Raw genomic sequence first — 16,367 nt, forward strand, 5'->3', positions numbered from 1 at the left:
TCAAGACCTATAGGACCTCAGGAGATTGTACAACATATATTACTACCAAAATGTCAAATCTAAAGCTCATTTACAATAAAATTAATTGGTTATGATCAATATATCTTATATAGAAAGATTAATGATTGATAGATACTTGTATTAGCATAGAAATTTTTTCCCTAATATAGGGCAGATGATTAAACATATTTCCTCTGGAAAGCATGGGGAAAATGTTAAAATACATCTGTCATAAATAATTTTATATTCTTCTATATTGCTAAGCTTTCTTAAAATGAAGTGGTTACTCTTGGTAGTAATTTATGGCTGGAGCTCTTTGATCTTAAACTAAAAAAGGGAAAATTAGGGAAGCAGGATTAAAAGTTGAAACACATTTTAGCTTTAGTGTGTCGAGAGCTCAAAAGGTGAAAAGCACTTAAATTTATCAGTTGTGTATTGACTAAGTAATCTCAAAGGAGATCCTTAAGCAAGGAGTTCACCGTTCTGACTTTTGGATTTATACTTTACCCAACTTCATCAACATTTCCCCAAATTCTCAACCGTACAATGCATGTGGGCCTCTATTAAGATGTATGAGAAACTTCTTTGCATGTGTTGTGGAAATAATCATACTAAACCTTAATAACTATATTTGCTTGTATATTCAATTATGTAGCACATAGAATAGAAAAGCATGAAGGTATCCCATTAATTCCCTCTCTGCAAAACAAGAGACATGTTCAAGTGATCTGTCAAAGAAAGTATAAAGAATTGAGTACCAAAATACACGAATATGTAGGGACAATACTGCAATCTTTAAGACTTGAGATTGTTCAGCATGTTTTTATAACAGAGAAAAAAGTGTAAGAGAATTTAAGAATATGCATAGAAAAAACATAAATGTGTTAAAATAAAAATACTTGAGTAACTACTCACGACACGATTTGCTAAAAAGGCCTGTGCTAAAGAGAGAACGTACTTGATCTATTATGAGGGCATCAATCAATAAGCACCATGTAATAATCTACTTGAGACTTTTTTATGTATTAACCAATATTTTGACTAGTTTGATGAGGTTTTTTTTACTTTCTATCGAAGAATAATATACATGTAGAAAAGTGCATCCACTAAAATTGTAAAGCTCAATGTATTTGCATGATACAAACACAGCAAGTACTCAACACACAGATCAAGAAATAAAAATTACATGCATTCTAGAAACCAGCCAGGTGTCTTATATCTATGATTATCTCAGGCATGCCATCAAGAGAAGAAAATTTCCTATATAACTTACCTTGCTGCAACAACGAGAAAAAGACTAATTCAAGTCAATACTTAATAATTCAATTAGAAGCAGAAATATAATGTAGTATGACCACAAAGATCTTATGAACCATGGAGCCTCTATTCTGAAACCCCAATAATTAAACAGATGAGGAAACTCTGTTAATATTTTGGTACACCTGGATTTCACTACAATAAATTTTGATCCAATATGAAATTGCCAAAAATTCTCTTAAATTTTACATTTTTCCATAAAAGCAGAAGAGAGTTAAAATTAAAACAGAAATGATAGATTCAATAGTGTAGGTGACATGGTGAGGGTCTCAATGAGGAAAAGGACATATCATCAAAATGTCCTTCAATAAGCTTCTGAAAAGATATACACAACAACCTAAAGACCTAGCAAAAAGCACATGACATATGAATTTCAAAAGATAATGGTTTAGCTACTCACCCCTATTCTCTGAAGTGGAGGATCAGACTCTAGGCCTTCTATCTCAGCAAAACATGAAAGAGAAAAAAAAGCAAACATAATCTTAGAAAATACTCCACAGTAAAAATAACAAAGCACGAAACGTGGTTCCATTGTCATTATTTAATAAAGGCATGCCATATTTCCTTCTTTCAGCATAACACTAATGAGATTTGCAGACAAATCACAGTTGCTTGACCCTTAATTCAATCTTCTAAAGTTTTTCATTTGTTACTTAAGAACATCTTTCCTATATGTAAGTATCTGTCTACAATTAAAGCAAGTCTTGGGTGACTAAGCATACTAAAGAGCATACTGACTCCTAAGACAGGATGCTACTGCCCTCTCAGGAGAGATAGAAAAGGCATGCTCACAGGGGTACTCTGTTGTCACTGAGGGATCCCCAAATAGAGCCAGGCTCTGAGAGTCTTATTTGTCCTATTGGAGGGCTGCACATCTGGACCTCAGATTGACATCTGGAATGAGTCCCTCAGCATCCTCAGACAATTATTCTCATCATCGATCCAAACAAGCACCCTCCCAACAAATAAGCATTTCCACAGCCAGGCTTATTTTGTGCATGGTTATCTAATGCATCATCAGTGAGAACAGTAAATGTAGACATTTGTTTAGTATCTGAATGATGGAACTCTCATATACATAGCATGAAAAAACATATGACTGAATTGTTCCAATAAAATTAGATTAAAATCTGGCCAGGCACGGTGGCTCATGCCTGTAATCCCAGGACTTTGAGAGGCCAAGGCGGGTGGTCACAAGGTCAGGAGTTCAAGACCAGCCTGGCCAAGATGGTGAAACCCCGTCTCTACTGAAATACAAAAATTAGCTGCGTGTGGTGGCACCCACCTGTAATCCCAGCTACTCAGGAGGCTGAGGCAGGAGAACTGCTTGAACCCAGGAGGCAGAGGTTGCAGTGAGCTAAAATCATGCCACTGCACTCTAGCCTGGGCAACAGAGCGAGACTATGTCTCAAAAAAAAAAAAATCTATTGGGGAACTTTATAAAAACTCTTTAATCAACTAAAAGTTTAAGGAGTAAGTGAGGTAGCAGAATAAATATATGGTATTATTACGGTACTAATATGTATAGAAACATCTATGTTATGAATATGCTAGATAAAGATTCAAAAAAACAATAGTTAGAACATGTGAATTTCACTACGAGATTATTTTCACCCAACATGAATAGTGAAAAAAGGAAATATGTCAGTGATTCTCCACCATTGTTTAGGTCATTTCAAAAAGAGATTTAAAGAGAAGAAACAATAATGAGGAATCCTTGAGCAAGGTAGGGACACCCCTGGGGAAATATATCTACCAAAAGAATAATCTCTTTTCAGCCTCTGAAATAATGAACTCGCAGTCCTTGACGTTCTGAAATCATTGTCCGCAGAACGCACAAAGAATTTCAAAACTACCAAAGTGGCTGCTCACCTCTTTTCCCTGAAGTTTCCTTGAAGTTGTTTGAGCTTTTAACCTGCAGCAAAATATCACATAGAAAATAAATCAGATCAGAGAATGCTCCTAATTAATAAAAAATAAAGCACAAGATTGGTTCCATTATAATTTCTTATCATACAGGCATCTCAGCACTCTAATCCTTGCTACAAACATCAGCATTGTTTGATCTCATTACCTTTGTCATTTCATTTATAAATTTCTTTCCTCCTTGAATTCTTTACTTTGAAAATAGCCAATTTCCTCTCTACCAAGCTATCCAAGCGACACAGCAGTTGTATCTTGAATGGGAAATGCTAAAGTTGTAGTCTACCAATAAAGATTTTACGAAAATACACTGTGATGTGAAAAATGAAAGACACAAGATAGTGGTATTGTGAGATAATTGAAGAGTTCACCAACTGGGCCTGCTCTGAATGTGTTATTCATCCTGTTGCAATAGAATAGATGGCCATTCATTCAGCCACACCTCAGCATCTCAGATACTTGTGCTTATCCTTGATTCAGACAAGTCTACTACCAATAAGTAAACACTCCTCACACCACACTGAGGCTCCTAACAATGTATCTTCTGCATTCAGCTTATAGCGGAAAACAGCACAGGCGGATGTCTGACTTGACTTTAGTGAAACTGGCTTTCACGACAACTCCAGAAGCTTCTCAGAACCCTTTGGTCTAAGCAAAATGTGAAGTGATATTGCAGTGGGATGGCTGTCAATGCTGATATATTTACTTAATATGATAAAAATAAAATGTCAGGAGTTAACTATGAAGATTATATCATTTAACAGATTATTAATGTATGTTAGGATCCATTTGACAGCAGCATACAACATGATATTCCTTCCATGTGACAGGTGTATATTCCCTATCCAGGGTAGAAGACTAGCATACAAATGTCACTAATATTGTGACGAAGTAGAAATAAGACAACTAAACACAGGAGGAGGAAAGAAAAAGAAGAAAACCAAAAGCACTCATGGGTACCCTCCCATGTACCCAGCACGCACTGTTCAGCCACATATACCCACCCACGCTCCTGAAGGCCCAGCACAGACAGCATTGTGTTTAAATCCCTGATCTACCATAAAGCTCATGTTGCAAGAGCAGTAGGGGAGTGTTAAAGAACATCCCCCAAACTCATAAATCAGAAGTAAAAGATTAACTAGGAAAACACAGAACTAGCAGAATGAAGAGAGGTACAAAAGTAAACACTCCAACAAAAATAACAACTCTCCTAAGTATGAATAAATAAATAAATAGGCAAGCAAAGACTACACCGTGACCAAAGAGCACAGCAAATATAAAGAAAACACAAACACAATAAACATCAGTCATAGCTACACACACACACACACGTGTGAGTGGACTCCACACACCTACTAGAAGAAAAATATTTTCAGCAGGCTCACAAAATAAAACGTAATATGTTTTCTATGAGAGATGCATCTAAAACAAATGGATTCTAAAAGACTGAAAATAAAGGGATGGGTGAAAGTATATCAGGCACATGAAAACAAAGAGATCAGGAGTAGTGATTCTTATATCACACAATGTATTCAAGTCCCACAATGTTAACCAAGGCAAAGAAGAACACATTTTTTATGCTAAAAGATATAATACACATGGAGATTTGACCCGTATGGAGACTTATATACCAAATAACATAATAACCACCTTTATGAATAAAAAACTACATGAGATGTATGAGATGTAAGGAGACAAGACATAGAAGATCCTATAATAGAAAACGATAATACACCATTATCAGAAAAAGACAGATCAAGTGGGCAAAAATAGCAACATAAAAATAGGGTAGATTTTATGGCTATATATTAAACTTGACTGATAATGGAAGATATGTATTGTTCTTAAGTGCCCAAGGCATAGTCACAAAAAACTGATTGTATATTAGGTTGGAAAGAAAAATTAGTAATTCAAGAAATATTAAAAACATCACAATGCAAAAAAATAGACTTTATTAGCAATAACATAAAGGCTCTTTCACCAAGAAATTTTAAAAATATCCTATCTATTAACTCCTGATTAAAAGGAAAAATATAAACAGAAAATACATATGTTTAAATAATATGTAAATACATATTTTTATACATATCTTTGTATGCAGATATGTATTTACATATTATTTTAAATTATACAGCAAATGAGAATCTGTAATATGCATTTAAAGGCAGTTCTAGAGGAAAATTCATTGCACTAAACATTTTTGTTATTTTTAAAAATGAAAAAGTAGGTGAATGAAAGAATTCAATTTTCATCTTAAAACACTAAAAAAGAGCAAAAATGAAAGTATAAGAAAGAAATAAGGATCAAAGCAGAAATTAATGAAGATAATATGTTAAAAAACCATAGATGTAATTAATAATTGAGAAGTCTGTGGTTTTAAAAAATATTAACTACATAGGCACTCTACTAGCTAACTTTATCAAAAAAGGGAGAAAATACATATACACAAAATAATGCTTCATGAGCACTTGAACGTAATGTGCATTCTGCTATTGCTGGGTGTCGTGGTCTACATACGCCAGGGGAGTCAAGTTGGTTAACAGTTTTCTTACATCCACCCTTACTGATTATCTTATCCATGTTCAATCACGTACTGAGAAACCACTGAAATTTCAAACTGTCATTGAGAATGGTCAAATGTTTCGTTTCGTTTCATTTCAAAAGCCTATGTTGGAAACGTAACCCTCAATGCAATGGTGTTTAATGAGGCAACATTTAAAAGGTGATTAGGCTGTGAGAGCTCTGCCCTCATCAATGGATTAATGCTGTTATTTCAGGAGTGGGTTCCTATAAAAGAAGATGTTTGTCTCATCCATACCGTCTCTTTGCCCTTCTGTCATAGGATGACACAGCTAGAAGGCCCTCACCATATGCCAGCCCCTTGATCTTTCCAGCCTCCCAAAATGTGAGCCAATAAATTTCCACTCATTACAAATACCCAGTCTGCAGCATTCTGTTATATCAGAGCAAAAGGGACTGACACAGAAAACTGGTAACATAAATGCAGTATCTTTTGTATCTAGATATCCAGTTGTCCTAGCAACATTTGTTGAAAAAACTGTTCTTTCCCATCACAGAGAGGACAATGTCCAGATAACATGCCTTCTTGGGGTGCAGGAATCATATGGTTCAAAAGCCGGTGTAGGAATCCAGGATGCTAAAGCCCCTATTTCAATATGAGGGAAGTGTAGGTCTCACGCTGTGTGAATCAAAAGCATTGTTCAAATCTTGTTGACTAAAAGTAACTGGTCAAGTAAACAGCAATATCCATAGTGATCTGGGAAGACACCATTCAGCAGAACTCAAGAATGGGCAGATCAACTTGGTATTTTTCAGGATCTGAGTCTCTGATAAGGATGAAATGAGATAGAACACTTCGCCACTGATTTTAAAGATTTTAGAAAGGTTAGAAATCTTTTGTAAACCAGCACAGTGATCAAATACATCATAGAAAAAAAAGCTGGATTTTATTCGGGGGCAAAGGGATATTAAACCTAGAGATTTTATACAGCCTGGGAATCTCTGCCTTTTAATTTAATTTACTCTATTCACATGTAATTTTATTATTGACATAGTTGAGTTTATGATGTCATTCTTCTTCTCCTCTATGTCTCATGTGTTTTTGTTCCTCTATTCCTCTTTACTTCTTTGTTTTTCATGAATTATTTTATAACTTAGCATTTAAACTTCCTTAATAATTTTTTTCACTATATTTTTTGAACTTTTTCAGTGGTTGCTCTAGGGTTTACTGCATATATCTTAACTCACCCAAATAGGTTTCTAATTTACACTAGATTAATTTCAGTCATACACATAAATGTTACACCTGTATAGCCCTATTTCCCTTTTTGCCATCTTTTGTGGTATTATTATAAATATTACATTTACTGATGCTATAAGCCAAGCAAGACATTGTAATAAATATTAATCTACCATCCGTACTCATTTCCTTAATCCTGTATTGCTTTGCATCCACCTATCTTCTTTGGCAAATATATTACACTTTTATATGTAATAGACTCCAAAATACATTATATACATATTATTTTATAGCATTTATTTTAAAATCACTTAATAGAACAATTACATTTCTACTGTCTTTTATATTTATATAATTACCTTTACAAGCATTTTGCTTCTTTATGTTGATTTGAAAAACTACCTAGGGTCACTTGCTTTCAGCTTGAAGAACTTCAAGTATTTAGAGAACTCTTTTAAGGGGGTTTTGACAGCAGTATACTCTCCAACTTTTTTTTTTTAATTGAAGAAGTCTTTATTTTGTTTTCATTTTTGAAAGACAGCTTTGCCAGGTACAGAATTCTTAGATGACAGGTTTTTTTTCCTTTGAGCATTTTTAATATGTTATCACTTTGTTTCTGGCCTCCATTGCTTTTGCTGAAGTCAGCTGTTAATCTTCCTGGGGTTCCCTTGTAAGGAACAAATCATTTTTCTCACACTGCTTTCAAGACTTTCTTCTTGCTTTTGACTTTCAGAAATCTTACTGTGATGTTTCCATTTGTCAGTCTTCGCATTTATTCATTGGAATTCATTGAGCTTCCTGGATATGTAGGTTATTGTTTTTCCACAAATATGGGAAGTTTTCAGCCATTGTTTCCTTCAATACTTTTTCTGATCCTTTGTATCTCCCCTGTCTCTCTGGTACTCCCATATGTGTATGCTGGTATGCTTAACGATGTTCCACATTCTCTGAGACTCTCTTTGTTTTTCTTTATTCTTTATGTTCTCTGTTCTTTTGAACATAATCTCTATTGTTCTATCTTCAAGTTTACTTCTTGTTTCTTCTGCCAGTTCAAATCTACTATTGAGCCCTCTAATAAACTTTTAAATTTTAGTTATTGTACTTTTCAACTCCAGAATTTTCATTTGGTTCTTTTTAATAATTTATATCTTTTTATTGGTATCCACTATTTTGTGTGACACACCTTCCTTTTTTTTTTTTGAGACAGAATCTCACTTTGTCACCCATGCTGGAGTGCAGTGGTGTGATCTCAGCTCACTGCAGCCACTGCCTCCTGTGTTCAAGTGATTCTTGTGCCTCAGCCTCCTGAGTAGCTGGGACTACAAGCGTGAGCAACCATGTCCAGCTAATTTTTCTATTTTTAGTAGAGACAGGGTCTCGCCATGTTGGCCGGGCGGGTCTGGAACTTCAGCCAGTGAACAGTGCTGCTATGAACATTCATGTACATGTATTCATTTGAACATTTGTATTCAATTCTTTTGAGTGTGTACCTAGGGCTAATATTGTTGGGTTATATGGTAATTTTATGTATAACTTTTTGAGGAACTGCCAAAATGTTTTCCACTAAATCAGGAGGAAAAAAATTGATAAATGGTCTTCTAGAGGCTAATAGAAAGAGGTGAGAGAAACTGTATCCCAAATATATTTCTTTAGCTTAAGCTCAAACTAGAATACTCCAGCAAAGATAAGGGCCAGCCAGTCTAGTATTCATGTCATCAAGACAACATAAGGTCTTATTGTTGAAACAAGCCATGGAACCCCACAATCATATATTCACTTTGCCTGAAAACACCTACCAGAATGGCATCCTTAAATCCTGGTTGAAAGTTCACAGGAGACCAAACAGATATCTGGGTGTGTCAGCTGTGCTGGTGTCAACAAGCCAAAGAATAGTCTTCCTCAATCATCCTTATCTAAGAGGAGGAGGATGAGACAGTAGATCAAGATGACAAATATTACTTCCTGTATGTATGGCTTATGCATGCTATTTCTTAATGAAGAGAGATGATTAGCACTGGAAAAAATGATCCATTAGATAGGCTATGGGCCATTTATTCATCAAACAGAATAAAGACTTAAGTATACAGGTCTCTTGAATTTGGAGAATATCTCAGGTAGTTTAATGCAGAAATAAGACCTTCAATTGATCACCCTTGTTTACATATTCAAGGAAGCCATATCGATAACAATTGGCATTATAATGTTGCTTGCACTCCATCATATAATGATCATACTGGAGCCAGGTGAAACTCAAATTTTAGAAAACAGACATCATACTACTCATAATTGTATTTAATTTAATGAATGATGGGACATGTATATATCAGAATTAGAACATGTAGCCATAATGCCATAGTCTTCATGTTGTGAGTCATCACCAATAAACCACAAACATCGTAAAAACATAGCAACCTGACATATATAAATTAGAAGTTAATATGTTAACTTACAGATGATACCAATAATCAGAACACTTGTCAACATTGTATCAATGCAATTTTAGTAAAAAAGAAAGTTTCCCTCTTGCAGATCCTGTCAAGTATGCTAGTCACTCATTGAGAAGAAGAATGCATAATGATAATCACGTTGCCTGAAGGAATGGCCCTGACTGTCATTCATATAAGTGTCCATAAAGGTCTTATTTACCATTGGCATTATTCACAGCACACACTTTCATCATAACGAAAATGAAGCCAAACATACTTGGGAGAGAAAAGTCAGGCACCAGGTTGCTCATCAGTTTATCCAATTTCAAGTTTCATGGGCAAACACATATTATTGAAACTCACATTTTTACCCCAACTGCAAGGACCCTTCAGTCATAGATTCATCTATGATCAAAACATATCCTCACTCTGTTAAAATATGATACTAACATTGCAGAAAACTTTGTCTGTATATTTAGACCACAATAATTGCAGTGCATGAGCAAACTTCCAATGTATCATATTTCTCAACCTGAAAACAATCAATCGTAGGGAAAAAGTAAGGATTTTCTCATGAAGATTGCATTACATGTGTCAGTCAATCATTGAGAAGAAAACCCTATCATGATACTCATGTTGTCTGAATGAATAAATCTAGTTATTATAGAGCTCAGTCTTCACTAGTTCAATTACCTATTTGGAATTTTTCAGTCAGCAAAGGTAGCCTCTCACCCCCACTCAATAGAATAGTGCCAGTAGGACTTACCAAATCTTCCAATAAGAGAAAAAGAACAAGGGTCTTAGTGCCAAATATCCAAGCAAATTAGGAATTATAGGAAATTTAACACTTAAAGAATCAGAATTTATAGTTTACTTAGAAGCACACAGATAGAAGTGTGCAAAACAAGTTTCACAGAAAGATTCCATTGCCAGAATCCCAAAATAAAATCCCCAATGGAAGGAAACTAAGAAATCCAAACTTCTTGTCTCACAGTTGTTACCTAGGCTGGGCCTCAGCATAATCCATCTGAGCTTAATTTTTACATCATCATTTCTCTTCAAGATAACATCTCATCACTGACACAGCCCACGGCACGCATATGCATATGCACACTTAGACCAAATATGCTTACCAGAGATGGTTTCCTTAAACACTGGTGGTAAAGTGGACTGGATGCCACATTTTCAGTGCCAGGCAGTTGAGCGGTGTCAGTTTCTCCCTGAACAACAGAGTAAAGGGTTTTCTTCCTCCACAGTCTTTTCTGTAAAAGACAAGAGCAGGCTACAGTCAAAGGGTGGGATTACATCTCTTATATGTGCATGACTCCTAATCACTGTTCCTAATTTCTACAAGACTGAGATGTGTGATACTCCAAATATGACCCATTACTTAAGCTGTGGTAGGCCACGGATTCCCTGGGTACAGTAAGGGCCAAGCACATAGGTATCATGTCTTTTGACAACCTGGTAAGTGATGATTTCCCTGCAGAAATAAAAACTTCTTATCCTCTTCATATCAGTAACAATTGGCATCATGCATAGTGTATGCCTTTCTTTATACTGAATCTAATGACACCTGAGTGAGACTCAGGATAAGGAAATGAGATTTCAGACTACCTGTATTGTATTCAATTTCAATCAAGGGTAACCTACAGCTGAATATCAAGCCATTCCCTAAAATTGTCAAAAGTCTTTCAGTTGTGAGTAGTGCCTCAATGATCCACAAACATCATAACACCATACACAGCAACCCAAAAAATAAAATAATAGAAATGGATTGTCTATTTGTGCAATCACTAGAGTTGATTGCAATGAATTACTAAATGTCTCATCTTTAAATCAAAGTACGTTCAGGCAAATAAAAAAAGGAGTTTTAATGAGGACCCCATTAGATCAGTCGCTTATCGGAAAGAATAGATCACTGCTCACTAATTTTGTATGAACAGGTAAATGTAATCATTTTGAAGGCCAATGTTCAATATTCAAATGGTCCACTTGGAATTTTTTTAATTATGAAAGACAGAACTCATATATATATAATCCATGGAATGACACACCCCTTGCTGGATGAACATTCTGAAGCACACCATGAGGAAAAAATCAATCAAGATATTATCTCTAATAATGTATGAGTATTAAGAATAAAGACAAGATAAAAGAATTTTAAAAGTTCCTTTAGAAGTAGATAGAGGCAAATGATGCAAGATTCCCCAAAGGGTTTCTTCCTACCAAGCTCAAAATGGAATACCCCATACCCCCCAAATCTAATGACTTCTCATACCTTCTTGCAAGGATTGGCACTACTTTTGAGCCTTAGCTTAATCCTATTGAGCATGATTTTTACATTATTATGTCTCCTGAAGATACTCTTGATTCATATATTTATGTTGTCTTGTAAACACTTACCAGAATAGCATCCTTAAACAACGGTTGCAGGGACACAGGATGAGTTAAATTCACTGCAGCCTGCCTGTGTGGTAGCACTTGCCTCTGTGGCAACACCAGAGGATGCTCTTCTGAGCAGTCTTTACCTACAGGCATAGGAACGGGACCATACTTCAAAATCAGACATAAATTGTTCCTGTGTGTATGGCTTACACAGGCTATTTCTTAGTGGAGAGATATGGTCCATACTACCATAAAAAGACATATTACTAAGGCTCTAGACGATTGACTTATCAATATCATAAGGGCAAGGTATGCCAGGTTTTTGACACTGAATAATCTGCAATATTACCATATATCATACTACAGAGATGGCAAACAGGACCGAACATATTCCAACAGTATTTTAATACAATTTCAGTAAAAAGTGAACATTTTTTGAAAGAATTCCATCAAGTAGGCCAGTCACTCATTGAAAATAAAAACCCACAGTGAGACCCATGACTCTGAATTTGTGAACCCAGTCATTTCAAAGTCCATATTAGGAATAAGTGTCACCATTTCTAACATGTGTTTTCATTATTCCGAAAATAGTGGGGTCACATGTGTGAAAGGAAAATAAAAACTTGGGACCCCAATTTACTACACCAAAAGAAAAAAAAATTAAGCTGAAAGCTGAGTCATGCAAGAATTTCCTTTTGTCCTCAAGCAGATAGCTACAGATTAAAGGTTGAAGATCTCCATAGGTAGCTACTCTATGTTCACCTTATCTTATGTACAGTGATGATTTACTGAGTGTGAGATGAATACATTATTGACTATTCCGCTACCTGCTCCTTTTGTCTTGGAACATATGGATTATCATACCCTCCCTTTTTCCCCTCCAGCCCACTTTCCCCTTTAAACACTGAAGCCCTCAAAATCACCTCTGGAGAAAGACATAGACCCCAGACGGTTTCTGTGATTTGGGGTTTATTTCTTCTGAGCGTGTCCTTAACCTTGTCAAAATAACTTCTAAATAACCTTCTAAATCTCAGATACGTTTTGGTTTACACATGATAGGAACTGAAATTTGGGTATGAATTTGGTGATCAAATTACTAAATTTTTAAGTTTCATAGGCAAAGTGCATACTGATTCTCACATTCTCCTCTCCATTACCGTGGTCTCCTCCATTACCGTGGTCTCACAATTACAGCAAGTTCATCAGTAACTCAAAACAGTGAGACACTGTTAGAGCCCCACAAGAATAATATAGAAAAACATTTTGTCTAGTCATGTATCTACAGCCAAAGGTATATTAAGTACTGGACTAGGTAACAGTGAATTTAAAAAATCTTCAATATTGAATTGTATGAAGTTCAAATAAAAAGTAAAGATTTTGTCATGAGGATTATATCATAAAGGAAAACTCGTATTGAAATTCAGATTACCTGAAAGTGTAAAACTAATTCCCTCAGGTGGGAGTCTTCCGTAGCTCAATGTTCTATGTAGAATATACACGTCAGTAAAGGAAGCTACTGATCTTTTATAACAGAATGGCACATCTCTTGGCAGCATGTCTTACTGAAACACACAATAAGAGAAAAAGCCAAAGAATGAGACCCGAATATACCATAGCATTAGACATTACAGATCACTGAAACAAAGCTTACAGGCTGAGAATTTTTTGTTCATTTATAGGTATACTGACACAGTTGGGCAAACAAGTTACCCATAAAGACTTTGTTATTTCAAGTTCAAAAGAAAATTCCCCTTGAAGGAAAATAAGCCGTCACTATTATCTGTTCCAGCACTGTCATCTAGGCAGGCTGAACCTCAGCATAATCCTATTGAGTGTAATTTTAAGTCATTATTTCTCACCAAGACATTAGAAGGTTTCATTATTGATGAAAGACATGGTACTCCCCATGCACACTTGAGAAGGCTTCCCGAAGCTCTGATGCTAGGATGCATTGGTGTCAAGAGCATTTTCATTACAGGACACCTGGGTGCTGTCAACTGTCCCAGTCGCAACAGGCCAAAGAGTGCTCTTCTTCCATATCATCAACTAAGGGGCAGATGTAGAGCAAATGTCAAAGGGAGAACTACATCTCACCCGTGTATATGAGTCATGCATGGTTTCTGTTAATTGAGCAATATTGACAATACTTTAAAAAGACCCATTATAAAGGTTTTAGTCCACTGGTTCACAAAATATAATACAGACAAATCATACAGGTCTCTTGGCTTTGGAGAAGCAATTCAGTGGTTTTAAGCAGAAACAAGAACATCACATTGATAACCGCTTTATATATTCAAGGAAGCTGTATCAGTAACAATTGGCATGGTTTATTGTATATGAACTTTCATAAAATACAGACACTCGGGAAGCCACATGAATCTCAGGATCTAGAAATCAGTTATCAGGGCACATGGGGTTGTACGCATTTACATGCATCTTGACCAAAATGCCCAGTTTTCATATTGTGAACCCTCATCAAATATTCCACAAACATCACAAAAGGGAATAACATAAATATTATAATAGGTAGAGGTGAAAACCAGGCACAGGGGCTCAAGCCTGTAATCCCAGCACTTTGGGAGGCCGAGGTGGGCAGATCACGAGGTCAGGAGTTCAAAAACAACCTGACCAACATGTCGAAACCCCATCTCTACTAAAAATACCAAAAAATTAGCCAGGAATGGTAGCACTTGCCTGTAATCCTAGCTACTCAGGAGGCTGAGGCAGGAGAATTGCTTGAACCCATGAGGCAGAGGTTACAATGAGCCGAGATCATGCCGCTGCACTCCAGCCTGGGCAACAGAATGAGACTCCATCTCAAAAACATAATAATAGGTAGAGGTGGATCTATGTCTACTCTTACATGTAGAGGAAAAGAATATTACATTGTCTCATCATTATCTCAGTAAAATTTCAATAAAAAGACATGTTTTAATCACAAGGAAGCCATAAAGAATGTCAAGTCACTTACTGAGGAGTAGAATGTACACTGGGAACTAGGACACATGTTGCTGCTTTGGTGAACCTACTCATCTCAGAGGCCCTTTCAGGACCAACTGGAAGCATTCACAGCCTGTATTTCCATTATACTGAAAATGATGAAGTCACATGATATTTGGGGTTTATATTCAGATACTAGTTTGCCCATCAATTTATTCAGTTCTCTGTTTCACAGGCAAAGCAAATTACTGATGTTACGTATTTGTATCCACTGGCATGATCCTTCTGTTACGAAAAGTTTACCAGTGAGTAAACTGGCCATACCATTATAATATCTTAAAATTTTTAAGGTAAAATAAGAAAAAAATTGGTGTAGTTGTATGTATGTACCCAAGTGAACATTACATGTTAGATTGGGCATTATTAATCAAGTGAAACGGAAAATAAAATGTTCTCAACTTTCAATCCCATCAAATTCAGGTAAAAAGTAAAGATTCTGTCATAGCATCATATCAGATAGGTCAGTCACTCTCTGAGAATAAAATCCATACTGAGATTCAGATTTTTTAAATGAGTAAACATAATAGCCTTAAGAGTGAATCATCACTAGCCCAGCGGTCTATCTTGAATGTATGTGTGATGAAGGCAGTCACTCTGCTTTCATTAATGGGATGATGCATCTCTCGTAACACTGAAAGATACAATGAAAGATATAATGAGAGAAGAAGAACCAAGGAATGAGTTCCAAATGTCTCATACTATTAGGAATTATAAATAATGGAAACAATGCTTAAAGGATGAAAATGTGTTGTTTACCCAGAAATGCATACACAGGGTTTGGCAAAGCAAGTTTGCCACAATGGTGTCATTTTCTCAAGCTCCAAAATTATTCACCTAAAAGAAACAAGGATTTCTAACTTCTTGTCTCAGGTTTTTCACTTATGTTAAGTCTCCACATAATCCTATTGAACATAATTTTTATGTCATCTTCCCTGTTGAAGACAATATAACATCTCAATATTGACCCAAGCCAGGGGGCTAATCTATGGAGTCATCTCCCCACAAAGGCAGAATCATAGATATTAGCATGTTTATCAGAGATAGATTAATGTTCTGCAGTGGATTGGAGTTGCTACATATTCAGTGCTGGATACCTGGATGGTATAAATTGCCCTGGGTGCAGCAGGCCAAGTGGTGCTCTTCCTTTGCTCTCATCTGAAAGGAGTAGGCCAGGTGTCAAAAAGGAAAACATTGTTTCGCATAGTTATATGGCTCACGCACGGTTTTCCTTAGTGGAGCAAAATAGTCAGTACCCCAGAAATAGCCCGTTATGTAGTCTATAGACCACAGATTCACCAAACACAAGAAGGACAACATATACAGGTTTCTTGACTTTGGAGAATCACTGGTGTGGTGCCATGCAGAGCTGGGATGATGGCACTGCTGATCCCTTCTCTAGGTAATTGAGATGGCCATATCAGAAACAATCGCCATGGTCACTTGCCAATTCACACTCATAACATGAAACTTCTAAAGCCACATAAAACTCAGCCTCCAGAAATCAGATATCACGCTGCTCAGAATTGTATTCATTATTTATCATCGCTTTTACT

At 36.0% G+C, this 16,367-nt stretch overlaps 1 protein-coding gene, 3 non-coding genes and 1 pseudogene across 11 annotated transcripts in view; all 5 read right to left on the reverse strand.

Annotated features, from left to right (window-relative positions):
* The window catches only part of LOC116275889, a 168,573-nt gene extending 154,713 nt beyond the window's left edge, over window positions 1-13,860 (reverse strand). For all 8 annotated transcript variants that reach the window (XR_004185283.1, XR_004185284.1, XM_031668952.1 and 5 more), the window contains exons 1-6: window positions 13,674-13,860; window positions 13,244-13,376; window positions 11,833-11,957; window positions 10,560-10,688; window positions 3,190-3,232; window positions 1,718-1,755 (exon numbers count right to left, since the gene is read on the reverse strand). Coding sequence is in view for 6 of the 8 variants with exons in the window: in XM_031668952.1 (XP_031524812.1) it covers window positions 1,718-1,755; window positions 3,190-3,232; window positions 10,560-10,688; window positions 11,833-11,957; window positions 13,244-13,370 (462 nt within the window). In the remaining 2 variants the exon portion in view is untranslated. The remainder of the gene's footprint in view (window positions 1-1,717; window positions 1,756-3,189; window positions 3,233-10,559; window positions 10,689-11,832; window positions 11,958-13,243; window positions 13,377-13,673) is intronic.
* Window positions 2,195-2,261, reverse strand: LOC116276284. Its single transcript, XR_004185701.1, has one exon. It is a non-coding gene; the product is annotated as a small nucleolar RNA SNORD109A (small nucleolar RNA).
* Window positions 10,435-10,510, reverse strand: LOC116276121 (annotated as a pseudogene).
* LOC116276125 lies at window positions 13,624-13,703 on the reverse strand. Its single transcript, XR_004185566.1, has one exon. It is a non-coding gene; the product is annotated as a small nucleolar RNA SNORD115 (small nucleolar RNA).
* A 1,840-nt stretch (window positions 13,861-15,700) lies between the features above and the next one.
* Window positions 15,701-15,781, reverse strand: LOC116276119. The gene has a single exon (XR_004185563.1). It is a non-coding gene; the product is annotated as a small nucleolar RNA SNORD115 (small nucleolar RNA).
* Window positions 15,782-16,367: the final 586 nt, after the last annotated feature.

The sequence above is a fragment of the Papio anubis genome, chromosome 7 (assembly GCF_008728515.1).
Source record: "Papio anubis isolate 15944 chromosome 7, Panubis1.0, whole genome shotgun sequence".
NCBI lineage: Eukaryota > Metazoa > Chordata > Mammalia > Primates > Cercopithecidae > Papio > Papio anubis.